Source organism: Rhinoraja longicauda, chromosome 19, assembly GCF_053455715.1.
Source record: "Rhinoraja longicauda isolate Sanriku21f chromosome 19, sRhiLon1.1, whole genome shotgun sequence".
Taxonomy (NCBI): domain Eukaryota; kingdom Metazoa; phylum Chordata; class Chondrichthyes; order Rajiformes; family Arhynchobatidae; genus Rhinoraja; species Rhinoraja longicauda.
Genome location: NC_135971.1, coordinates 9,596,010 through 9,621,817, shown reverse-complemented (window position 1 = coordinate 9,621,817; position 25,808 = coordinate 9,596,010). Strand labels below are relative to the sequence as shown.

The 25,808-nt window shown below is 48.3% G+C and overlaps 1 protein-coding gene across 2 annotated transcripts; it reads left to right on the top strand.

Moving 5' to 3' along the window:
- The first annotated feature begins 54 nt into the window (after positions 1-54).
- Positions 55-25,808, top strand: LOC144603107 (proline-rich transmembrane protein 1-like). 2 transcript variants are annotated; one of them, XM_078416250.1, is made up of 4 exons: positions 55-307; positions 3,156-3,448; positions 6,433-6,603; positions 25,536-25,808. In XM_078416250.1, exons 1-4 carry the CDS (start codon positions 289-291, stop codon positions 25,662-25,664), a joined length of 612 nt encoding a protein of 203 aa, XP_078272376.1. In that variant the 5' UTR covers positions 55-288; the 3' UTR covers positions 25,665-25,808. The 2 variants fall into 2 exon arrangements, with proteins under 2 accessions (XP_078272376.1, XP_078272375.1); XM_078416249.1 differs by lacking the exon at positions 25,536-25,808 and adding an exon at positions 14,640-15,833.

Sequence of the window (25,808 nt, the reverse complement as noted above, 5' to 3'; positions counted from 1 at the left end):
AAGCGAAGCAGGCGGGCGCAGTGGCGAGGAGGCAGTCAGAAATGGGCACTTGCGGCAGAGGGCGGGCCATTGTGTTTTAAGCGTCTCTCAGCAGCGAGCAAGCTTTGACTGTGTTCAACGTTGAGAGGGCTGCTGTGAACAATCCTTCCGAACAGGCGACACAAAAGCAGGAAGAAGGATTGTGGCAATCCGTTTTATCCCTTTAGATTCTCCCCCCCCCCCCCCCCCCCCCCTTTAATTCCATCAAATGTGAAGCATTTTCTTTGCCCCAACTTAAACACAGAGACCATGTCTTCGGACAAATCAGGTAAACCTATTTTCCCTTTTGACTTTGACGTCTGCCAGCTCAGATTCTGGATTGTAATTGCGGCTCAGTTGTCTTTAAGAGTTGTGTTCGAGCATTTAAGGGTACATTCCCCAGCGTATACACAGTTGAAACGAAATGCGCATCATTTCCGAGGCAAAAGGATGTTTATCGCAACAAACGTGCGGCATGGTACTAATAATGGCAATCGCCGTATCGGCATCAATATCGCGGCGAGATCATTGTGATCAAATTGCAATATCTTAACCAAATATATTGAAAATCAATATTGATTCTATTATATCGCATATCACAATGCAGTATTGATCGTGATAATATTGCCACGTAATATTAGCGGTATTAATTTTGCAAATACAATATTGATCCTTTTAATATTGCAATATGGTATTGATCGTAGTGATATTGCGACATGATATTGATCGTAGTAACCTGGTGATGCAGCATCGATCGTATTGATGCAATGGAGTTGTATTAAGATTATAATACAGTATTGATCTTCGTAATATTGTAACATAGCATTAAACATATTAATATTGCAATATTACGAAGATCAATACTGTATTGTAATTTTAATATTACTATTTTTTAAAGGGAATTAAGCCGATTAATATTGTAACATTACGAAGATCAATACTGTATTGTAATTTTAATATTACTATTATTTAAAGGGAATTAAGCAGATTAATATTGCAACATTACGAAGATCAATACTGTATTGTAATTTTAATATTACTATTTTTTAAAGGGCATTAAGCAGATTAATATTGCAACATTGTGTTATCATTAATATATGTTATTGGCATTACTTGGCAATAACTAATAAATAATATTGCATCATATTGATTCTGGTAATGAATGCGTTATATTATTAATCTATTGATATTACAAAGTTTTTGTCTCAATTATTAGAATTAGGTTATTAATCGTATTAATATAGTAACGTATCCCCCCATCATTATTATTAATATTTTCAAGACATTATTAATCGATTTAATACTGCAACATAATTTGTGTGAGTTATTAAACAGCAATAAGTCATAGGTTATGGGATAGGAGCAGAATTAGGCCATTCGACCCTTCAATTGACAATAGACAATAGGTGCAGGAGGAGGCCATTTCGCCCTTCGAGCCAGCGCCGCCATTCAATGTGATCATGGCTGATCATCCACAATCAGTACCCCATTCCTGCCTTCTCCCCATAACCCCTGACTCCGTTATCATTAAGAGCTCTATCTAACTCTCTCTTGAAAGCATCCAGAGAATTGGCCTCCACTGCCTTCTGAGGCAGAGAATTCCACAGATTTACAACTCTCTGAGTGAAAAGGTTTTTCCTCATCTCTGTTCTAAATGGCCTACCCCTTATTCTTAAACTGTGGCCCCTGGTTCTAGTCTCCCCAACATTGGGAACATATTTCCTGCCTCTAGCGTGTCCAATCCCTTAATAATCTTATATGTTTCAATAAGATCCCCTCTCATCCTTTTAAATTCCAGTGTATCCAAGCCCATTCGCTCCAGTGTTTCAACATATGACAGTCCCGCCATTCCAAAAATTATCCTAGTGAACCTACGCTGCACGCCCTCAATAGCAAGAATGTCCTTCCTCAAATTTGGAGACCAAAACTGCACACAGTACTCCAGGTGCAGTCTCACTCGGGCCCTGTACAACTGCAGAAGGACCTCTTTGCTCCAATACTCAACTCCTCTTGTCATAAAGGCCAACATGCCATTAGCTTTCTTCACTGCCTGCTGCACCTGCACCTTCAAGTCTACTCCGTCATTCAGTCATGGCTGATCTATCTCTCCCTCCTTTACCCATTCTCCCGCCTTCTCCCCATAACCCCTGAACCCCATACTAATCAACGATCTATCTCTGCTTTAAAAATATCCACAGCCTTCTGTAGCAAAGAATTCCACAGTTTCACCACCCTCTAACGAGAGAAATTCCTCCTCATCTTCCTGAAGGGATGTCCTTTAATTCTGAGGCTGTTACCTCTAGTCGTAGATTTCCCATTAGTGGAATCATCCTAAAAGAATCAATCTATCCCTGCCATAAAATTATCCAATATTGAATAATTGTAAGATAGTGTCAGTGGGTCAGGCAGCATCTCAGAAGGAAAGGAATAGGTGATGTTTTGGGTCGAGGTCAGAGCGGTAAAGCTAAACTTATTAAGGGGTTGGACACGTTAGAGGCAGGAAACATGTTCCCAATGTTGGGGGAGTCCAGAACAAGGGGCCACAGTTTAAGAATAAGGGGTAGGCCATTTAGAACGGAGATGAGGAAAAACATTTTCACTCAGAGAGTTGTGAATCTGTGGAATTCTCTGCCTCAGAAGGCAGTGGAGGCCAGTTCTCTGAATGCATTCAAGAGAGAGCTTGACAGAGCTCTTAAGGATAGCGGAGTCAGGGGGTATGGGGAGAAGGCAGGAAAGGGGTAATGATTGAGAATGATCATCCGTGATCACATTGAATGGTGGTGCTGGCTCGAAGGGCCAAATGGCCTCACCCCTGCACCTGTTGTCTATTGACTTGGTCTCCACCGCTGTCGGTGGCAATAAAAATTCCTCCTTCCCTCCATTCTGAAGGCCAGTCCTTTTATTCAGAGGCTGTGGCGGCCAGTTCTCTGAATGCATTCAAGAGAGAGCTGGTTAGAGCTCTTGAGGATAGCGGAGTCTGGGGGTATGGGGAGAAGGCAGGAACGGGGTACTGATTGAGAATGATCAGCCATGATCACATTGAATGGCGGTGCGTACAGGCTCGAAGGGCCGAATGGCCTCCTCCTGCGCCTATTGTCTATTGTCTGTAACTGTTCCTCTCTCTCTGTACGTTTCAGGTCAATCCAATGCATCCCGGCCGACGTTATCGCCACCCCCGTACAGCCAAGTGATTGAGGGGCGCCACGCTGCCTTGCCCCTGGGCTACACAGTGCAGACGCGCCCGCCCCCTCTCCCTGTCGGGGTGGGGGGCTACGTTCAAGAGACGCAGTTCCATGGAGAACCCCCGGGATATAGCACCCTGCTGCCGGGCCCTGCCCGCTACGTCGCCCCGCCTCCACCCCCTCCCCCGGGCTACGCCGTACAATTCCAGCCCTACACCACGCTCATCCCCATCTATCCCATCGGGAATGTAAGTACCATAGACAATAGACAACAATAGGGGGTATCGCAAAAACAAATCGAAGGTGTCGCAAAAGGCTGGAGTAACTCAGCAGGTCAGGCAGCATCTCAGGAGACAATAGACAATAGACAATAGGTGCAGGAGGAGGCCATTCGGCCCTTCGAGCCAGCACCGCCTTTCAAAGTGATCTTGGCTGATCATTCTCAATCAGTACCCCGTTCCTGCCTTCTCCCCATGCCCCCTGACTCCACTACCCTTAAGAACTCTATCTAGCTCAGTCCAGCTCTATCTAACTCTCTCTTGAAAGCATCCAGAGAATTGGCCTCCACTGCCTTCTGAGGCAGAGAATTCCACAGATTTACAATTCTCTGACTCAAATTTTTTTCCTCATCTCCGTTCTAAATGCCCTACCCCTTATTCTTAAACTGTGTGGCCCCTGGTTCAGGACTCCCCCAACATGTTTCCTGCCTCTAACGTGTCCAACCCCTTAATAATCTTATATGTTTCGATAAGATCCCCTCTCATCCTTTTAAATTCCAGTGTATACAAGCCTAGTCACTCCAGTCTTTCAACATACGACAGTCCCGCCATTCCGGGAATTAACCTAGCTGCACGCCCTCAATAGCAAGAATATCCTTCCTCAAATTTGGAGACCAAAACTGCACACAGTACTCCAGGTGTGGTCTCACTAGGGCCCTGTACAACTGTAGAAGGACCTCTTTGCTCCTATACTCAACTCCTCTTGTTATGAAGGCCAACATTCCATTGGCTTTCTTCACTGCCTGCTGTACCTGCATGCTTCCTTTCAATGACTGATGCACTAGGACATCAGTTTTCCAGTCCGGGAGATGGGCTTGCTGTAGATAATCATCTAGGACTAGGGGGAATAAAATTGCAGATGCTGGGTTTAAATCGAAGGTTGACACAAAATGCTGGAGTGACTGAGCGGGTCAGGCAGCATCTCAGGAGAGGAGGAATGCCAAGTCAAGTCAAGTCAAGTTTATTTGTCACACACATATACAAGATGTGCAGTGAAATGAAAATGGCATCACCAGCGGATTGTGCTAAAACTACAAAACAGAATAGAATTATTTTTTTAACACAAGAAATAAATGAATACAGTAAATTAAATTAGTCCCTGGTCATATGAGAGTCAACAGTCCTGATGGCCTGTGGGAAGAAACTCCGTGTCATCCTCTCTGTTTTCACAGCGTGACAGCGGAGGCGTTTGCCTGACCGTAGCAGCTGGAACAGTCCATTGCTGGGGTGGTAGGGGTCCCCCATAATGTTGCTGGCTCTGGATCTGCACCTCCTGATGTATAGGTCCTGCAGGGGGGGGCGAGTGTAGTTCCCATAGAGCGTTCAGCCGAACGCACTACTCTCCGCAGAGCCTTCCTGTCCTGGGCAGAGTTGTTCCCAAACCAGATTGTGATGTTCCCGGACAAGATGCTTTCCACAGCCCCAGAGTAGAAGCACTGAAGGATCCTCAGAGAGACTCTGAATTTCCTCAGCTGTCTGAGGTGGTAAAGGCACTGCCTTGCCTTACTCACCAGTGCGGCAATGTGTGTTGTCCATGATGTCAGATCCTCTGTGATGTGGACTCGCAGGTATTTAAAGCTGCTCACCCTATCCACAGTAATCCCATTTATCTCCAGTGGCGTGCACGTCCTCGGATTTTGAGCCCTTCTAAAGTCCACAATCAGCTCCTTAGTTTTTGTGACATTGGTGACGTTTCAAAGTCTGAAGAAGGGTCTCGACCCGAAACGTCACCCATTCCCTCTCTCCCAAAATGCTGCCTGACCCGCTGAGTTACTCCAGCATTTTGTATCAACCATCAGCCAAGATTAGTTTAGAGATACGATAGATACGATAGAACTTTATTTATCCCAGGAGGGAAATTGATCCATTGACACAGCGCAGAAACAGGCCCTTCGGCCCACCCTGTCCGCATCGACCAGCGATCCCCGACAACTAGTACTATCCTACACACCAGGGACCATTTACGTAGGAAAATAACTGCAGATGCTGGTACAAATCGAAGGTATCACAAAATGCTGGAGTAACTCAGCAGGTCAGGCAGCATCTCAGGAGAGAAGGAATGGGTGACGTTTCGGGTCGAGACCCTTCTTCAGACTGATGTCGGGGGGGGGCGTGACAAAGAAAGGATGTAGGTGGGGACAGGAAGACAGTGGGAGAACTGGGAAGGGGGAGAGGAAGAGAGGGACAGATGAACTATCTAAAGTTGCAATTTGCAATCTTCACCGAAGCCGATTAACTTACAAACCTGTAGGGGAATAACGTTTAGTGCAAGTTTAAGTCCGATCACGGATAGATCAAGGGTTTGGAACCATCAGTCTGAAGAAGGGTCTCGGCCCGAAACGTCACCCATTCCCTCTCTCCTGGATGCTGCCTGACCCGCTGAGTTACCCAGATTCACCAGATTGATTCCTGGCATGGCAGGACTTTCATATGAAGAAAGACTGGATAGACTCGGCTTGTACTCGCTGGAATTTAGAAGATTGAGGGGGGATCTTATAGAAACGTACAAAATTCTTAAGGGGTTGGACAGGCTAGATGCGGGAAGATTGTTCCCGATGTTGGGGAAGTCCAGAACAAGGGGTCACAGTTTAAGGATAAGGGGGAGGTCTTTTAGGACCGAGATGAGAACGTTTTTTTATCACACAGAGAGTGGTGAATCTGTGGAATTCTCTGCCACAGAAGGTAGTTGAGGCCAGTTCATTGGCTATATTTAAGAGGGAGTTAGATGTGGCCCTTGTGGCTAAAGGGATCAGGGGGGTATGGAGAGAAGGCAGATACGGGATACTGAGTTGGATGATCAGCCATGAACATATTGAATGGCGGTGCAGACTCGAAGGGCCGAATGGCCTACTCCTGCACCTATTTTCTATGTTTCTATGTTTCCAGCATTTTGTGATACCTTCGAACCATCCTGAGGAAGTGTTTGACGTGGAACTGTTCCCTTTCAATCCCAGCCTCCTCAGCCTTACCTACCGGGATATCCTGGGATCGCTCCGAATGGGCCGTCGGCATTCCGAATCACGGAGCCCGAGAGGTGGCCTCACGATTACCTCCCAATCGCGGTGTTGACTACCATCTGCTGCTTCTGGCCTACAGGGATCATCGCCATCATCAAGGCACTGGAGGTAAACAAAGCCTGCTGGCTCTGTGGAGGGTTCAGAGGAGAATGATCCCAAGATCCCCGGAATGGCGGGACTGTCGTATGTTGAAAGGCTGGAGCGATTGGGCTTGTATACACTGTATACACTGGAATTTAGAAGGATGAGGGGGGATCTTATTGAAACATATAAGATAATTAGGGGATTGGACACATTAGAGGCAGGAAACATGTTCCCAATGTTGGGGGAGTCCAGAACAAGGGGCCACAGTTTAAGAATAAGGGGTAGGCCATTTAGAACGGAGATGAGGAAGAACTTTTTCAGTCAGAGAGTGGTGAAGGTGTGGAATTCTCTGCCTCAGAAGGCAGTGGAGGCCAGTTCGTTGGATGCTTTCAAGAGAGAGCTGGATAGAGCTCTTAAGGATAGCGGAGTGAGGGGGTATGGGGAGAAGGCAGGAACGGGGTACTGATTGAGAGTGATCAGCCATGATCGCATTGAATGGCGGTGCTTGCTCGAAGGGCTGAATGGCCTCCTCCTGCACCTATTGTCTATTGTCTATTGAATGAGTGGGTTAACATGTTACAGGCTCTGGGCCTGTAAAAGCTGGAATTTAGAAGGATAAGCTGGAACCTCCTTTGGAACTTGCCGACTAGTGTAAAGGCCTGGATAGAGTGGATGTGGAGAGGATGTTTCCACCGGTGAGATAGTGCAGGAGCAGAGATCGTGGCTTCAGAATTAAAGGATGGTCCTTTAGATTTTTAGATTTAGATTTGGACATACAGCGCAGAAACAGGCCCTTCGGCCCACCGGGTCCGCGCCGCCCAGCGATCCCAGCACATTAACACTATCCTACACTCACTAGGGACAATTTTTTTTAAATACATTTGCCCAGCCAATTAACCTACAAACCAGAGGTATTTATTCACAAAGTGCTGGAGTAACTCAGCAGGTCAGGCAGCATCTCGGGAGAGAAGGAATGGGTGACGTTTCAGGTCGAGACCCTTCTTCAGACTCTCAGACTTTAACCTACAAACCAGTACGTCTCCGGCGCTGCATCCGCTGTAAGGCAGCAACTCTACCGCTGCGCCACCGCGCCGTCTAGGAAGGAGACGAGGAGGAATTTCTTTAGCAGGAGGGTGGTGAATCCGTGGAATTCTTTGCCACAGAAGGCTGTGGAGGCCAAGTCAATGGAGGCCAAGTCTGATGAAGGGTCTCGACCCGAAATGTCACCCATTCCCTCTCTCCTAGATGCTGCATGACCTGCTGAGTTACTCCAGCATTTTGTGATACCAAGTCAATGGATATTTTTTAAGGCAGAAATAGATAGATTCTTGATTAGTACGGGTGTCAGGGGTTATGGGGAGAAGGCAGGAGAATGGGGTTAGGAAAGATAGATTATTGAATGGCGGAGTAGATTTGATGGGCTGAATGACCCAATTCTGCTCCTATCACTTATGACATCATCTTATTTTATATTCTCCTTGACCGTTGTCCCCTTTGATCTTTCGTTTTCACACCTTAAACTTCCATCTCTCTTGTTTCCCTCTCCCCCGAATCCCAGTCTGCAGAAGGGTGTGGAACTGAAACGTCACCCATCCCTTCTCTCCAGAGATGCTGCCTGTCCCGCTGAGTTACTCCAGCACTTTGTGTCTATCTTCAGCATTACAGGCTGTCGATCAAAGTCTTCCTGCGTTTGTTCCCACTGGGGGAGTCCAGAACAAGGGGCCACACAGTTTAAGAATAAGGGGGAGGCCATTTAGAACAGAGATGAGGAAAAACTTTTTCAGTCAGAGAGTTGTGAATCTGTGGAATCCGTTATCCCTCTCGCAGTGTAATCAGTGTTGTGGGGGAGCAGTATGTGTGATGATACCATTTAAAATGCAGAATATATCTCATCTATCAATTCACAGATTGTTGTTATTTTTCTTTTAAAATGTTTCTGCAAATTTCCGCCTACTAAAATGGCGCCATTAGGCATTGCGGTTTTTAGGGCCGGGTGGTCTATCTTGCTCCTCTAGTATCTTTGCTCCGGCCTTCTCCGACGCTTTGCAGAAAACGGGTCCAGGTGTGGAAGGATGAGAGGGGATCTTATCAAAACATATAAGGTTATTAAGGGGTTGGACACGTTAGTGGCAGGAAACATGTTCCCAATGTTGGGGGAGTCCAGAGCCAGGGGCCACAGTTTAAGAATAAGGGGTAGGCCATTTAGAACGGAGATGAGGAGAAACGTTTTCAGTCAGAGTGGTGAATCTGTTGAATTCTCTGTCTCAGAAGGCAGTGGAGGCCAATTCTCTGAATGCATTCAAGAGAGAGCTGGATAGAGCTCTTAAGGATAGCGGAGTCAGGGGGTATGGGGAGAAGGCAGGAACGGGGCACTGATTGAGAATGATCAGCCATGATCATATCAAAGGGCCGAATGGCCTCCTCCTGCACCTATTGTCTATTGTCTATTGTCTATCAGGCAGAGGATACAAAAGCTAGAAAGCACGCACCATCAGACTCAAGAACAGTTTCTTCCCCTGCTGTTATCAGACTACTGAACGGTCCTCCCATAAGCTAGCGTGTGCTCTCAATCTTCCGACCTACCTCATTGTGACCCCTGCACATTTTTTTTATCAGCACTTTCTCTGCAGTTGTGATGCTCTAACACTGTAACGCTGGGTGACACAGTGGCGCAACAGTACATAATGTGCAGGTTTAGTTTAGAGATATAGCATGGAAACAGGCCCTTCAGCTAACCGAGTCCACGCCGACCAGCAATCCCCGCACACTAACACTATCTTGCACACACGAGGAACAATTTACAATTTTACCAAGCCAATTAACCGGCAAACCTGTACGTCTTTGGAGAGTGGGAGTAAACCGGAGCACACAGGTCACAGGGAGAATGTACAAACTCCGTACAGACAGCACCCATAGCCAGGATCAGACCAAGGTCTCCGGCGCTGCAAGGCAGCAACTCTACTGCTACGCCAACATGTAGCCATGTCTGGCACGTAACATTGTGGGCCGAAGGGCCTGTTTCCGCACTGTATCTCAAAACTAAACTAAACTACTGTAATGCAGAGCAGCACGGTTTGTTGCAAGAGCAGTCAGTGCAAGGGAGATACAACACCCATGGCGTTTCAATAGACAATAGACAATAGGTGCAGGAGGAGGCCATTCGGCCCTTCAAGCCAGCACCGCCATTTAATGTGATCATGGCTGATCATTCTCAATCAGTACCCCGTTCCTGCCTTCTCCCCTTACCCCCTGACTCCGCTATCCTTAAGAGCTCTATCTAGCTCTCTCCTGAATGCATTCAGAGAATTGGCCTCCACTGCCTTCTGAGGTAGAGAATTCCACAGATTCACCACTCTCTGACTGAAAAAGGTTTTTCCTCATCTCAGTTCTAAATGGCCTACCCCTTATTCTTAAACTGTGGCCCCTTGTTCTGGACTCCCCCAACATTGGGAACATGTTCCCTGCCTCTAAGGTGTCCAACCCCTTAATAATCTTATACGTTTCGATCTCTCGTCCTTCTAAATTCCAGTGTATACATCCTTCTAAATTCCAGTGTATACATCCTTCTAAATTCCAGTGTTTCCTGTCTGTTGACAAACCTGGTGAGAAATATTGAGCTGTGATTATATCTACTGCTCACCCAAGTAGGTCACAGGGGATTTCAAGGAACTGGCTCAGAGTTTCTATTTATAGTCGTAAATGAGCGGAAGGCTAATGAGAAGTGATTGACCCTTGTCACCAATACTTGCTTCACTTGGCAGATCAAGCTCAAACACTAATCAATGCAGATTCAACGGGATAAACACTGATAAGACGGAGAAACGGAGAGCTGCGGATGCTGGTTTATACCAAAGATGGACACAAAAGTGCTGGAATAACACAGCGGGTCAGGCAGCATCTCTGGACAAAAGGGATGGGCGATGTTTCAGGTCAGGACCCTTCTTCAGAATCCTCTGCAATCTGAAGAAAGGTCCCAACCCGGAATGACACCCATCCTTTTTATAGACAATAGGCAGCAGACAATAGGTGCAGGAGGAGGCCATTCGGCCCCTCGAGCCAGCACCGCCATTCAATGCGATCATGGCTGATCATTCTCAATCAATACCCCGTTTCTGCCTTCTCCCCATACCCACTGACTCCGCTATCCTTAAGAGCTCTATCCAGCTCTCTCTTGAATGCATTCAGAGAATTGGTCTCCACTGCCTTCTGAGGCAGAGAATTCCACAGATTCACAACTCTCTGACTGAAAAAGTTTTTCCTCATCTCAGTTCTAGATGGCCTACCCCTTATTCTTAAACGGTGGCCCCTTGTTCTGGACTCCTCCAACATTGGGAACATGTTTCCTGCCTCCAACGTGTCCAACCCCTTAATAATCTTATACGTTTCGATAAGATCTCCTCTCCAGAGATGCTGCCTGGCCCGCTGAGTTACTCCAACACATTGTGTCTATAAATAGTGAGAACTATGTGCGAGATGAAATATGTAGGAAGGAACTGCAGGTGCTGGTTTAAGCTGAAGATGGACACAGAAAGCTGGAGTAACTCAGGGGGTCGGCAGCATCTCTGGAAAAATAAATAGGTGATGTTTCGGGTCGAGACCCTTCTTCGGACCAATTTTCACAATTCTTTCAGAAATAGTCCAGCTGGCTACATATACAGGTGTATGTATCTGTCGTGGGCCTTCTCCCTGTTACAGTGAGGCCAAACACAAAATGGAGGAACAGCACCTCATATTTTGCCTGGGCAGTTCACAACACAGTGGGATGAATATTGATTTCTCTAACTTCAAGTAACCCTTGCTTTCCCTCTCTCCCCCGTCCCCACCATGGTTCTCCAACTAGTTTCACTGTCCTGTTCGAAACGTATAAAATTATTGAGGGGTTGGACACGTTAGAGGCAGGAAACATGTTCCCAATGTTGGGGGAGTCCAGAACCAGGGGCCACAGTTTAAGAATATGGGGTAGGCCATTTAGAACGGAGATGAGGAGAAACTTTTTCAGTCAGAGAGTTGTGAATCTGTGGAATTCTCTGCCTCAGAAGGCAGTGGAGGCCAATTCTCTGAATGCATTCAAGAGAGAGCTAGATAGAGCTCTTAAGGATAGCGGAGTCAGGGGGTATGGGGAGAAGGCAGGAACGGGGTACTGATTGAGAATGATCAGCCATGATCACATTGAATGGTGGTGCTGGCTCGAAGGGCCGAATGGCCTACTCCTGCACCTATTTTCTATTGTCTATTGTCTATTGTCTATTGTCTACTGTCTATTGTCTATTGTCTATTGTCTATTGTCTATTGTCTACTGTCTACTGTCTATTGTCTATTGTCTATTGTCTATTGTCCTCCTGATTAATTTTACAGATTATACGCCTCTCACGCCCCTCAGACAACAATGAACCATTCTAAGGTAGACACAAAATGCTGGAGTAACTCAGCGGGTCAGGCAGCATCTCAGGAGAGAAGGAATGGGTGACGTTTCAGGTCGAGACTGATGTCAGGGGAGGGGGCGGGACAAAGATAGAATGCAATAAGTGACAGGAAGACTGGTGGGAGAACTGGGAAGGGGGGAGGGGTGGAGAGAGAGGGAAAGCAAGGGCTATCTGAAGTTAGAGAAGTCAATGTTCATACCGCTGGGGTGTAAACTACCCAAGCGAAATATGAGGTGCTGTTCCTCCAATGTGCACTGGGCCTCACTCTGACAATGGAGGAGGCCCAGGACAGAAAGGTCAGATTGGGAATGGGAGGGGGAGTTGAAGTGCTGAGCCACCGGGAGATCAGGTAGGATGAGACGGACTGAGCGGAGGTGTTGAGCGAAACGATCGCCGAGCCTGTGCTTGGTCTCGCCGATGTAGAGAAGTTGACACCTGGACAAGGAACCACAATTCCTACACAATGAACCATTCTACATTTCCTTGAACAGTGTCTACTTTGGTCTGTCGTTTTCACACCTTACCCTTCCATATCTCTAGTCCCCCTCTTCCCTGGCAGGACCGATGGTTACATTGATCCGTGGTGAGTGACGTGACTGAGGGAGATACCATAAGTTCACAAGTGATAGGAGCAGAATTAGGCCATTCAGCCCATCAAGTCCACTCCGCCATTCTATCATCGCTGATCTATCTTTCCAACATCCTCTCCACATCCACTCTATCCAAGAAAAGATCATGTAAGCCAGCATCTGCAGTTCCTTCGTACGCTTTGGTGGGAGAATCTAGGACCAGAGGTCACAGCCTCAGAATTAAAGGGCGCACTTTTGGAAAGGAGGTGAGGTGGAACTTCTTCAGTCAGAGGGTAGTTAATATGTGGACCTCACTGCCACAGGGGGCTGTGGAGGCCAGGTCAGTGGGTATTTTTAAGGCGGAGATGGACAAACTCTTGGTTAGAATGAGCGTCAAGGGTTATGGGGAGAAGGTGGGAGAATGGGATTAGGAGGCTGAGATCAGCCATGGGAATTCAATGGCGGAGTGGACTCGATGGGCCGAACGAATGGCCTAATTCTGCTCCTATAGCGTGTGAATGTTGTGGTTCCCTGAGCCTCGAAATGAGGACAGGCGACACGGAGAATTCTTCGAGAAGTTAAAAGCCTTTATTTGCTGGAACAACCAGGACATCGACCGCCTGACTGCCCACTTAGTACACTGGGCAGTCTATTTTTATAGGGTTCTTCCAAACCTTATCTTCTTGACCTTATCTCATACCCACACTCCTTTCTTCAGTCATTCATTTCCTTGCCGTCTCCCGTCTGTTCCTCCACCATTAAATCCCATTCAGTAATTTATCCTTATCTTAATGCTCACATCTCTTCACATTCCGCCACCCTTAGAAACATAGAAAATAGGTGCAGGAGTAGGCCATTCGGCCCTTCGAGCCTGCACCGCCATTCAATATGGTCATGGCTGATCATCCAACTCAGTATCCTGTACCTGCCTTCTCTCCATACCCCCTGATCCCTTTAGCCACAAGGGCCACATCTAACTCCCTCTTAAATATAGCCAATGTACTGGCCTCAACTACCTTCTGTGGCAGAGAATTCCACAGATTCACCACTCTCTGTGTGAAAAAAAACGTTCTCATCTCGGCCCTAAAAGATATCCCCTTTATCCTTAAACTGTGACCCCTTGTTCTGGACTTCCCCAACATCGGGAACAATCTTCCTGCATCTAGCCTGTCCAACCCCTTAAGAATTTTGTAAGTTTCTATAAGATCCCCCCTCAATCTTCTAAATTCCAGCGAGTACAAGCCGAGTCTATCCAGTCTTTCTCCCCATACCCCTTGACTCCGCTATCCTTAAGAGCTCTATCTAGCTCTCTCTTGAATGTATTCAGAGAATTGGCCTCCACTGCCTTCTGAGGCAGAGAATTCCACAGATTCACAACTCTCTGACTGAAAAAGGTTTTTCCTCATCTCAGTTCTAAATGGCCTACCCCTTATTCTCAAACTGTGGCCCCTTGTTCTGGACTCCCCCAACATTGGGAACATGTTTCCGGCCTCTAACGTGTCCAACCCCTTAATAATCGTATACGTTTCGATAAGATCTCCTCTCATCCTTCTAAATTCCAGTGTGTACAAGCCTAGTCGCTCCAGGCTTTCAACATACGACAGTCCCGCCATTCCGTGAATTAACCTGGTAAACCTACGCTGCACGCCCTCAATAGCAAGAATATCCTTCCTCAAATTTGGAGACCAAAACTGCACACAGTACTCCAGGTGTGGTCTCACTAGGGCCCTGTACAACTGCAGAAGGACCTCTTTGCTCCTATACTCAACTCCTCTTGTTATGAAGGCCGACATTCCATTGGCTTTCTTCACTGCCTGCTGTACCTGCATGCTTCCTTTCAGTGACTGATGCACTAGGACACCCAGATCTCGTTGGGACACCCAGCATCACGAGATGCTGCCTGACCCTCTGAGTTGCTCCGGCATTGCACGCCCTCAATAGCAATGTAACCGGTAAACGACTTCTTAATGTGTTCGTACGTCAATAACATAATTAAATGGCTAGTATACAAAATAGCAACTCCCATGTGAACATGCGGCCTGTGATGCTGATCTTGTCACCTCTGCAGACTCGTCAGGCGGCATCGCAGGGAGACCACCTCTCGGCCCAGATCGCCTCCCGTCAGGCCCGGAACTACTCCTTCATCAGCCTGGCCGTGGGCGTCTCCGCCATGGTCCTGTGCACCATCCTGGTGATCGTGGTGGCCATCGAAGCCAAGCACCGCGGCACTGACTGGGAACCGTAGCCCCAGCCGGCCAGCGGATCGAGGCACACGTGGGCCTGGATGCTCGAACCCCTTCTCCACTGCCCTCCAGGAAATAAAACTCTCTCCCCCTCTCTCTCTCTCTCTCTCTCTCTCTCTCTCTGGGGCAGCGAGGAGGTTTAACACCATCGAGACGTTCGGGAAGAAAATCCGTTGCCTTTGAATTTTGGCCGATTGGAGATTGGGCCAGTACTGTGCAGAAACGCTCGCTGTGTGTCCAACGCCAACAGGCAAACTTGGTGATCCCAATGTTTCGGCAACGAGGGGATCAGAGATTGATGGGGAGAACTCAGAATCCCGAGTCTCGGGAATGTCTCAGTCGAACATTCCCATCTGCAGCAAGCCCACTCGTCTCGCTAGTTTCCTCCCTGGCACCTACATGGAGAAGAAGACCACCCCAAAGAATTGCTTCAACTCGGGCATGCCTCCGATTTCTCCTCCTGACAGTGTCTTTGCGATCAGTCCTGTAGCCGAGTGAACATGTACAGAAATACGTTGCACTCAATGGTTCAATGGGACTTTATTTGTCGCTTGTACTGAGGTACAGTGAAATTCATTTGTGCACACACTTCAGTATACATAACTATACAAGCTAGATGCAGAGAAAATGTTCGGCGAGTTCAGAACCACAGTCGTAGAATAAAGGGGAGGCCATTTAAAACTGAGGTGAGAAGTCAAGTCAAGTCAAGTCAATTTTATTTGTATAGCACATTTGACCAAAGTGCTGTACATCAGTTCAGGTACTAAGAAACGAACATACAATGGCACACAAACATAACAGCACATACATAAACAGTTCACAGCGCCCCCTCAGAGGGCCTCAAACGCTAGGGAGTAGAAATAGGTTTTGAGACTGGACTTAAAGGAGTCGATGGAGGGGGCAGTTCTGATGGGGAGAGGGATGCTGTTCCACAGTCTAGGAGCTGCAACCGCAAAAGCGCGGTCACCCCTGAGCTTAAGCCTAGACCGCGGGATAGTCAGTAGCCCCAAGTCGGCCGACCTGAGGGACCTGGAGATTGAGTGGTGGGTTAGAAGATTTTGGGGGGGGGGGGGCAGGGCAGGGGGCAGCCCGTTTAGGGCTTTGTATGTGAACAGGAGGAGCTTGAATAGGAGAAGGAACCTTTTCACCCAGAGAGTTGTGAATTTGAGGGATTCTCTGACGCAGAGGGCAGTGGAGGCCAAATCACTGGATTGATTTAAGAGAGAGTTAGATAGAGCTCTAGGGGCCAGTGGAATCAAGGGATATGGGGAGAAGGCAGGCACGGGTTGCTGATTGTGGACGATCAGCCACGATCACAATGAATGGCGGTACTGGCTCGAAGGGCCGAATGGCCTCCTCCTGCACCTATTGTCTATTGACTATTGTCTACTTTCTGTTTTGAACAAGATTCTCGGCTGCCAGAGTAGATTTCACCGCTGAACGCACACTGTAGCCGCCAGAAACTGACGTGAAGCTTCAGTGATGCGTGTTCTTTACTAGAGGGTGGTAGGAAGGGAAGGACTGAGGGGAGGTGGGGGAAGGAGGGGGGGGTGGGGTGGGGGGGGGTTGGAGGGACGACTTTACATGCCACAGCGCCAGAGACCCGGGTTCGATCCTCACTGTACTGGAGCTTTGTATGTGAATAGGAAGAGCTTGAATAGGAGAATTAACCTTTTCACCCAGAGTTGTGAATTTGTGGGATTCTCTGCCGCAGAGGGCAGTGGAGGCCAAATCACTGGATGGATTTAAGAGAGAGTTAGATAGAGCTCTAGGGGCCAGTGGAATCAAGGGATATGGGGAGAAGGCAGGCACGGGTTGCTGATTGTGGACGATCAGCCACGATCACAATGAATGGCGGTGCTGGCTCGAAGGGCCGAATGGCCTCCTCCTGCGCCTATTGTTCTCCCTGTCACCGTGTGGGTTTTCTCCGGGTGCCCCGGTTTCCCACGACACTCCAAAATTTGTAAATTATGTGTAGAAATAGTGCTATTGTGTGGGGATCGCTGGTCGGTGTGGACTCAGTGAGCTGAATGGCCTGGACCCGCGCTGTGTCTCTAAATTACACTAAACCCAACCGTATGAATCTTGAAAATCTTGAATGGACAACATGGACAGCTATTAACTTAGTAACACCAATTAACCTACAAACCTGTGCGTCTGTTTGTGGATTTAGATTTAGAGGTACAGCGCGGAAACAGGCCCTTCGGCCCACCGGGTCCGCGCCGCCCAGCGATCCCCGCACATTAACACTATCCTACACAAACTACGGACAGTTTTTTTACATTCTACCCAGTCAATTAACCCACATACCTGTACGTCTTTGGAGTGTGGGAGGAAACCGACGATCTCGGAGAAAACCCACGCAGGTCACGGGGAGACACGTACAAACTCCGTACAGACGGCGCCCGTGGTCAGGATCGAACCTGAGTCTCCGGCGCTGCATTCGCTGTGAGGCAGCAACTCTACCGCTGCGCCACCGTGCCGCCCAACCCACCCCCGATTTCACAGAAGGATTATCACACAATGGTATTCTCGGTGCACGATCGCCAGGCAATGAGACCAGGAACAACAGGCTGGGAAACTGTTTAAGGGATGGCCATCAAACGTGGGTGGAAGATTGCCAGGTCAACATGACACATGATGTCAGCACAGGGGAGGTTGTTAAGAGCGTTGGAAGACAGCTGATATTATTGCAGCTTTTCAAGGCGAGATGCCTCAAAGGAAAGATGCTTTAGATTGACAAATGGGGTGGTTAAGTATTGAAGCCCTATTATCAAGGAATCCAAGCAAAGAGCAAATGGATCATTAGTGTGGAAGCGTCTGTTACAGTCACGACTAAAGCCGTGTCAAAGATGTCTAACCTTATATTTCATGCGGAAAAATAAACCCTGTGTAGGAAGAAACGGCAGATGCTGGTTTACACCAAAAATAGACACAAAATGCTGGAGTAACTCAGTGAGACAGGCAGCATTATCAAGTTAGGAAAAGGGGACGTACAACGAGATCTGGGTGTCCCAGTGCATCAGTCACTGAAAGGAAGCATGCAGGTACAGCAGGCAGTGAAGAAAGCCAATGGAATGTTGGCCTTCACAACAAGAGGGGTTGAGTATAGGAGCAAAGAGGTCCTTCTGCAGTTGTACCGGGCCATGGTGAGACCGCACCTGGAGTACTGTGTGCAGTTTCGGTCTCCCAATTTGAGGAAGGATATTCTTGCTATTGAGGGCGTAGGTCTACCAGGTTAATTCCCGGAATGGCGGGACTGTCGTATGTTGAAAGACTGGAGCGGCTCGGCTTGTACACACTGGGTGAGAGGAGATCTTATGGAAACATATAAGATTATTAAGGGGTTGGACACGTTAGAGGCAAGAAACATGTTCCCAATGTTGGGGGAGTCCAGAACCAGGGGCCACAGTTTAAGAATAAGGGGCTAGGCCATTTAAAATGGAGATGAGGAAAAACTTTTTCAGTCAGAGAGTTGTGAACCTGTGGAATCTACCGCTGCGCCACCGTGCAAAGACAGCAGGCCTGCCACGTCGCCACGGCAACGGAGAAGATCGACTGTGAGGTCACCGGCTTGGTCATGGTGTCCCCATCTCCTCTACGAGTCCTCCAGCCCCATTGCCTTCCCTTGCCGTCCATCTCCGCCCTCACGCCAATGGAAGGAGACGTTTCGGCTGGTTGGAGGGTACGCGTGTGAACCAGGATGCCTTCTTGCCTCTCCCTGAGGGTAAGATGCCCCCTCTCCCCCACCCCCCTTCCTCCCTCCTCACCTGTCTCCACGTTGCCCCAGGAAGGATCTCCAGTAGGGTGGGGTGGGGAATGCAAAGAGCCTTCACCCATTGTGTTGGGACAAAGCCTTTAACCTGAACAAAACCAAGCAGATAGACAGAGGATGGTCGTGACCAGGGAAATCAGGTCACTGGTCTGACAGAGGGTCATCCTAATTGACTCTATCTCCATGTATAGCAAGAAAATAACTGCAGATGCTGGTACTAATCAAAGGTATTTATTCCACAAAATGCTGGAGTAACTCAGCGGGTCGGGCAGCATCTCAGGAGAGAAGGAACGGGTGAAGTTTCGGGTCGAGACCCTACTTCAGACTGATGTCAGGGAGGCGGGACAAAGGAAGGATATAGGTGGTGACAGGAAGATAGAGGGAGAACTGGGAAGGGGGAGGGGAAGAGAGGGACAGAGGAACTATCTAAAGTTGGAGAAGTCAATGTTCATACCGCTGGGCTGCAAGCTGCCCAGGCGAAATATGAGGTGCTGTTCCTCCAATTTCCGGTGGGCCTCACTATGGCACTGGAGGAGGCCCATGACAGAAAGGTCAGACTGGGAGTGGGAGGGGGAGTTGAAGAGCTCAGCCACCGGGAGATCAGTTTGGTTGAGGCGGACTGAACGAAGGTGTCGAGCGAAACGATCGCCGAGCCTGCGTTTGGTCTCGCCGATGTAAATAAGTTGACATCTAGAGCAGCGGATGCAATAAATGAGGTGTCATCTCCATGTATCTATGCCTCTTGGACACTATATCTCCGTGACTCTTTCAGTTCAGTTTCGGTTGGAGATACAACGAGGACCAGCGATTCCTGCACATTAACACTATCCTAGGGCGGCACGGTAGCGCAGCGGTAGAGTTGCTGCTTTACAGCGAATGCAGCGCCGGAAACAGGTTCGATCCTGACTACGGGTGCTGCACTGTAAGGAGTTTGTACGTTCTCCCCGTGACCTGCGTGGGTTTTCTCCGAGATCTTCGGTTTCCTCCCACACTCCAAAGACGTACAGGTATGTAGGTTAATTGGCTGGGTAAATGTAAAAATTGTCCCTAGTGGGTGTAGGATAGTGTTAATGTACGGGGATCGCTGGGCGGCGCGGACTTGGTGGGCCGAAAAGGCCTGTTTCCGGCTGTATATATATGATATGATATGATATGATATACCATATTTTTTTATATTTACCATTTAAATTAACCTACAAACCTATATGTCTTTGGAGTGCGGGAGGAAACCGTAGATCTCGGAGAAAACCCACGCAGGTCACGGGGAGAACGTACAAACTCCGTACAGATAGCACTAAGGCGAATGCAGCCACCCACGAACTCGTTGACTATGACTCTATGTCTCCAGACATAGGGAGCACTTCAACTCCCCCTCCCACTCCCAGTCTGACCTTTCTGTCATGTGCCTCCTCCAGTGCCACAGTGAGGCCCACCGCGAATTGGAGGAACAGCACCTCACATTTCGCCTGGGCAGTTTTGCAGCCCAGCGGTATGAACGTCGACTTCTCCAACCTTAGATAGTCCCTCTGTCCCTCTCTTCCCCTCCCCCTTCCTAGTTCTTCCTCTATCTTCCTGTCTCCACCTATATCCTTCCTTCGGCCCGCCCACCTGACATCAGTCTGAAGAAGGTAGTGGTCTCTCCGGCCTTGGCTATCGCTGCCAGCTGACCTTCGAGGGCTTTGTCTCCTTAGATGGAGCTCTAGGGGCTAGCGGAATCAAGGGATATGGCGAGAAGGCAGGCAGGGGTCACTGATTGTGGATGATCAGGATGTGCGGGATTGATAGGCGAAATATGAGGTGCTGTTCCTCCAATCTCCGGTGGGCCTCACTATGGCACTGGAGGAGGCCCATGACAGTAATTGGAGGAACAGCACCTCATATTTCGCTTGGGCAGCTTGCAGCCCAGCGGTATGAACGTCGACTTCTCCAACCTTAGATAGTCCCTCTGTCCCTCTCTTCCCCTCCCCCTTCCCAGATCTCCCTCTATCTTCCTGTCTCCACCTATATCCTTCCTTCGGCCCGCCCACCTGACATCAGTCTGAAGAAGGGTCTCGACCCGAAACGTCACCCATTCCTTCTCTCCCGAGACGCTGCCTGAACTGCTGAGTTACTCCAGCATTTTGTGAATAAATACCTTCGATTTGTACCAGCGTCTGCAGTTATTTTCTTACATTACATGACTTTATACCTATGTCTCTATGACTCTCTGACCAGATAACTATGTCTCTGGAGTAGCAATTACTATGACCAGGTCTCTCTGACTCCATGTCTCCATGTCTCTTTCACTGTTCCTCGGTACACATGACAATAAACTAAACCAAACTAAACTCTACGACTGTGAGTCTTTTTTTCACTCTATATTTCTCTGGCCTTGACTCATAGATAACTATGTCTCTATGATTCTACGACCCTCTGACTATGACTCTATGTCTCTACGACTCTTTCACTGTTCCTCGGTACACATGACAATAAATTAAACTAAACTAAACTCTGTGACGGTGACCCTTTAACTCTATAGAAATATAGAAACATAGAAAATAGGTGCAGGAGTAGGCCATTCGGCCCTTCGAGCCTGCACCGCCATTCAATATGATCATGGCTGATCATTCAGCTCAGTAACCTGTACCTGCCTTCTCTCCATACCCCCTGATCCCTTTAGCAAAAAGGGCCACATCTAACTCCCTCTTAAATATAGCCAATGAACTGGCCTCAACTACCTTCTGTGGCAGAGAATTCCACAGACTCACCACTCTCTGTGTGAAGAAATGTTTTCTCATCTCGGTCCTAAAAGACTTCCCCCTTATCCTTAAGCTGTGACCCCTAGTTCTGGACTCCCCCAACATCGGGAACAATCTTCCCGCATCTAGCCTCTCCAACCCCTTAAGAATTTTATATGTTTCTATAAGATCCCCCCTCAGTCTTCTAAATTCCAGCGAGTACAAGCCCAGTCTATCTAGTCTTTCCTCATATGTAAGTCCCGCCATCCCAGGGATCAATCTGGTGAACCTTCTCTGTACTCCCTCTAAGGCAAGAACGTCTTTCCTCAGGTTAGGAGACCAAAACTGCACACAATACTCCAGGTGCGGTCTCACCAAAGCCCTGTACAACTGCAGCAGAACCTCCCTGCTCCTAAACTCAAATCCTCTTGCTATGAATGCCAACATACCATTCGCTTTCTTCACTGCCTGCTGCACCTGCATGCTTGCTTTCAATGACTGGTGCACCATGACACCCAGGTCACGTTGCATCTCCCCTTCTCCCAATCGGTCACCATTCAGGTAATACTCTGCTTTCCTGTTCTTGCCGCCAAAGTGGATAACCTCACATTTATCCACATTATATTGCATCTGCCATGCATTTGCCCACTCGCCTAATCTATCCAAGTCACTCTGCAGCCTCCTAGCATCCTCCTCGCAGCTAACACTGCCACCCAGCTTCGTGTCATCCGCAAACTTAGAGATGTTGCATTCAATTCCCTATATCTCTCTGTCGATGAGTCTATAACTATGTCTGCTGCAGTTGTACAGGGCATTGGTGAGACCACACCTGGAGTATTGCGTACAGTTTTGGTCTCCTAATCTGAGGAAAGACATTCTTGCCATAGAGGGAGTACAGAGAAGGTTCACCAGATTGATTCCTGGGATGGCAGGACTTTCATATGAAGAAAGACTGGATTGGGCGGCACGGTAGCGCAGCGGGAGAGTTGCTGCTCTACAACGAATGCAGCGCCGGAGACTCAGGTTCGATCCTGACTACGGGTGCTGCACTGTAAGGAGTTTGTACGTTCTCCCCGTGACCTGCGTGGGTTTTCTCCGAGATCTTCGGTTTCCTCCCACACTCCAAAGACGTACAGGTATGTAGGTTAATTGGCTGGGTAAATGTAAAAATTGTCCCTAGTGGGTGTAGGGTAGTGTTAATGTACGGGGATCACTGGGCGGCACGGACTTGGAGGGCCGAAAAAGGCCTGTTTCCGGCTGTATATATATGATATGATATGATATGACTCAGCTTGTACTCGCTGGAATTTAGAAGATTGAGGGGGGATCTTATAGAAACTCACAAAATCCGTAAGGGGTTGGACAGGCTGGATGCAGGAAGATTGTTCCCGATGTTGGGGAAGTCCAGAACAAGGGGTCACAGTTTAAGGATAAGGGGGAAGTCTTTTAGGACCGAGATGAGAACGTTTTTTTTCACACAGAGAGTGGTGAATCTGTGGAATTCTCTGCCACAAAAGGTAGTTGAGGCCAGTTCATTGGCTATATTTAAGAGGGAGTTAGATGTGGCCCTTGTGGCTAAAGGGATCAGGGGGTATGGAGAGAAGGCAAGTACAGGATACTGAGTTGGATGATCAGCCATGATCATATTGAATGGCGGTGCAGGCTAGAAGGGCCGAATGGTCTATTCCTGCACATATTTTCTATGTTTTCTATGTTTCTCTATAATTCTATGTCTCTATAACTATGTCTCTATGACTCTGACTTTACACTCTATGACCGTATGTCTCTGTGTTTCTATATCTCTAGATATATAGACATTTAAGTTTATTAAGGGATTGGACACATTAGAGGCAGGAAACATGTTCCCAACGTTGGGGGAGTCCAGAACCAGGGGCCACAGTTTAAGAATAAGGGGTAAACCATTTAGAACGGAGATGAGGAAAAACGTTTTCACAAAATGCTGGAGTAACTTAGCAGGTCAGGCAGCATCTCAGGAGAAAAGGAATAGACAATAGACAATAGACAATAGACAATAGGTGCAGGAGTAGGCCATTCAGCCCTTCGAGCCAGCACCGCCATTCAATGCGATCATGGCTGATCACTATCAATCAGTACCCCGTTCCTGCCTTCTCCCCATACCCCCTCACTCCGCTATCCTTAAGAGCTCTATCCAGCTCTCTCTTGAAAGCATCCAACGAACTGGCCTCCACTGCCTTCTGAGGCAGAGAATTCCACACCTTCACCACCCTCTGACTGAAAAAGTTCTTCCTCATCTCCGTTCTAAATGGCCTACCCCTTATTCTCAAACTGTGGCCCCTTGTTCTGGACTCCCCCAACATTGGGAACATGTTATCTGCCTCTAATGTGTCCAATCCCCTAATTATCTTATATGTTTCAATAAGATCCCCCCTCATCCTTCTAAATTCCAGTGTATACAAGCCCAATCGCTCCAGCCTTTCAACATACGACAGTCCCGCCATTCCGGGAATTAATCTAGTGAACCTACGCTGCACGCCCTCCATAGCAAGAACATCCTTCCTCAAATTTGGAGACCCTCCTTCAGACCCGAAATGTCACCCATTCCTTCTCTCCTGAGATGCTGCCTGACCTGCTGAGTTACTCCAGCATTTTGTGAATAAATTGCTTCGATTTGTACCAGCATCTGCAGTTATTTTCATATGAAAACCTTTTCAGTCAGGGAGTTGTGAATCTGTGGAATTCACTGCCTCGGAAGGCAGTGGAGGCCAGTTCTCTGGATGCTTCCAAGAGAGAGCTAGATAGAGCTCTTAAGGATAGCGGAGTCAGGGGGTATGGGGTACTGATTGAGAATGATCAGCCATGATCACATTGAATGGCAGTGCTTATTCACAAAATGCTGGAGTAACTCCAGCAGGTCAGGCAGCATCTCGGGAGAGAAAGAATGGGTGACGTTTTGGGTCGAGACCCTTCTTCAGACTGATGTCAGGGGGGCGGGACAAAGGAAGGATATAGGTGGAGACAGGAAGATAGAGGGAGATCTGGGAAGGAGGAGGGGAAGAGAGGGACAGGAACTATCTAAAGTTGGAGAAGTCGATGTTCATACCACTGGGCTGCAAGCTGCCCAGGCGAAATATGAGGTGCTGTTCCTCCAATTTCCGGTGGGCCTCACTATGGCACTGGAAGAGGCCCATGACAGAAAGGTCAGACTGGGCTCGGCCACCGGGAGATCAGTTTGGTCAATGCGGACCGAGTGCAGGTGTTGAGCGAAGCGGTGGGTCGGCATTTAAATACCTTTGATTTGTACCAGGAACTGCAGTTATTTTCTTATACTACTTGAATGGTGGTGCTGGCTCGAAGGGCCGAATTGCCTACTCCTGCTCCTGTTGTCTACTGTCTATTGTCTGTGACTCTGACTTTACACTCTGTGACAGTATGTCTGTGTGTCTCTGTGACTGTGTGACTCTGACTTTGCACTCCACGGCAGACAATAGACAATAGACAATAGGTGCAGGAGGAGGCCATTCGGCCCTTCGAGACAGCACCGCCATCCAATGTGATCATGGCTGATCATTCTCAATCAGCACCCCGTTCCTGCCTTCTCCCCCATACCCCCTGACTCCGCTATCCTTAAGAGCTCTATCTAGCTCTCTCTTGAATGCATTCAGAGAATTGGCCTCCACTGCCTTCTGAGGCAGAGAATTCCACAGATTCACAACCCTCTGACTGAAAAAGTTTTTCCTCATCTCAGTTCTAAATGGCCTACCCCTTATTCTTAAACTGTGTGGCCCCTGGTTCTGGATTCCCCCAACATTGGGAACATGTTTCCCGCCTCTAACGTGTCCAACCCCTTAATAATCTTACACGTTTCGATAAGATCTCCTCTCATCCTTCTAAATTCCAGTGTGTACAAGCCTAGTCGCTCCAGTCTTTCAACATATGACAGTCCCGCCATTCCAGGAATTAACCTAGTAAACCTATGCTGCACGCACTTTGCACTCTGTGACAGTGTGTCTGTGTGCCTCTGTGACTGTGTTACTCTGACTTTACACTGTGTGACAGAGTGTCTGTGTGTCTCTATGACTGTGTGACAGTGCGTCTGTGTGCCTCTGTGACTGTGTGACTCTGACTTTACACTCTGTGACAGTGCGTCTGTGTGCCTCTGTGACTGTGTGACTCTGACTTTGCACTCCTCGGCAGTGTGTCTGTGTGTTTCTCTGACTCTGTGCTGACGTCCTGTGTCTTCTCGGCAGGTGGCGGGCTTCGTGCTGGATAGGCTTTGGCCCATGTGGACCTCTTCCTGCTCGCTCCAGCTGTACTGCAGAGGCTTCATCTGCACCCTGCACCTCCTGTCCCTCACCTGGACCTCTCATCTGCTGTAGGGTCGGCCCCGGCCCACTGATTGCCCCCCTCGGAGATGGGGAAGAAGAGGTGGGCGGTGGGCAGGTGGCAACAGAGAAAGATGCGTTCCATCAACTCGGGCTGATGCTACGTTGATAAGACTGCATGGGGGTGGGAGGGTGGGA

Excerpts from the sequence above, each read along its gene's own strand:
- LOC144603107 (XM_078416249.1), top strand. Across the intron at positions 3,449-6,432 it reads CCATCTATCCCATCGGGAAT|CCTCCTCAGCCTTACCTACC; the intron begins GTAAGTACCATA and ends TTTCAATCCCAG. Across the intron at positions 6,604-14,639 it reads CCATCATCAAGGCACTGGAG|ACTCGTCAGGCGGCATCGCA; the intron begins GTAAACAAAGCC and ends TCACCTCTGCAG.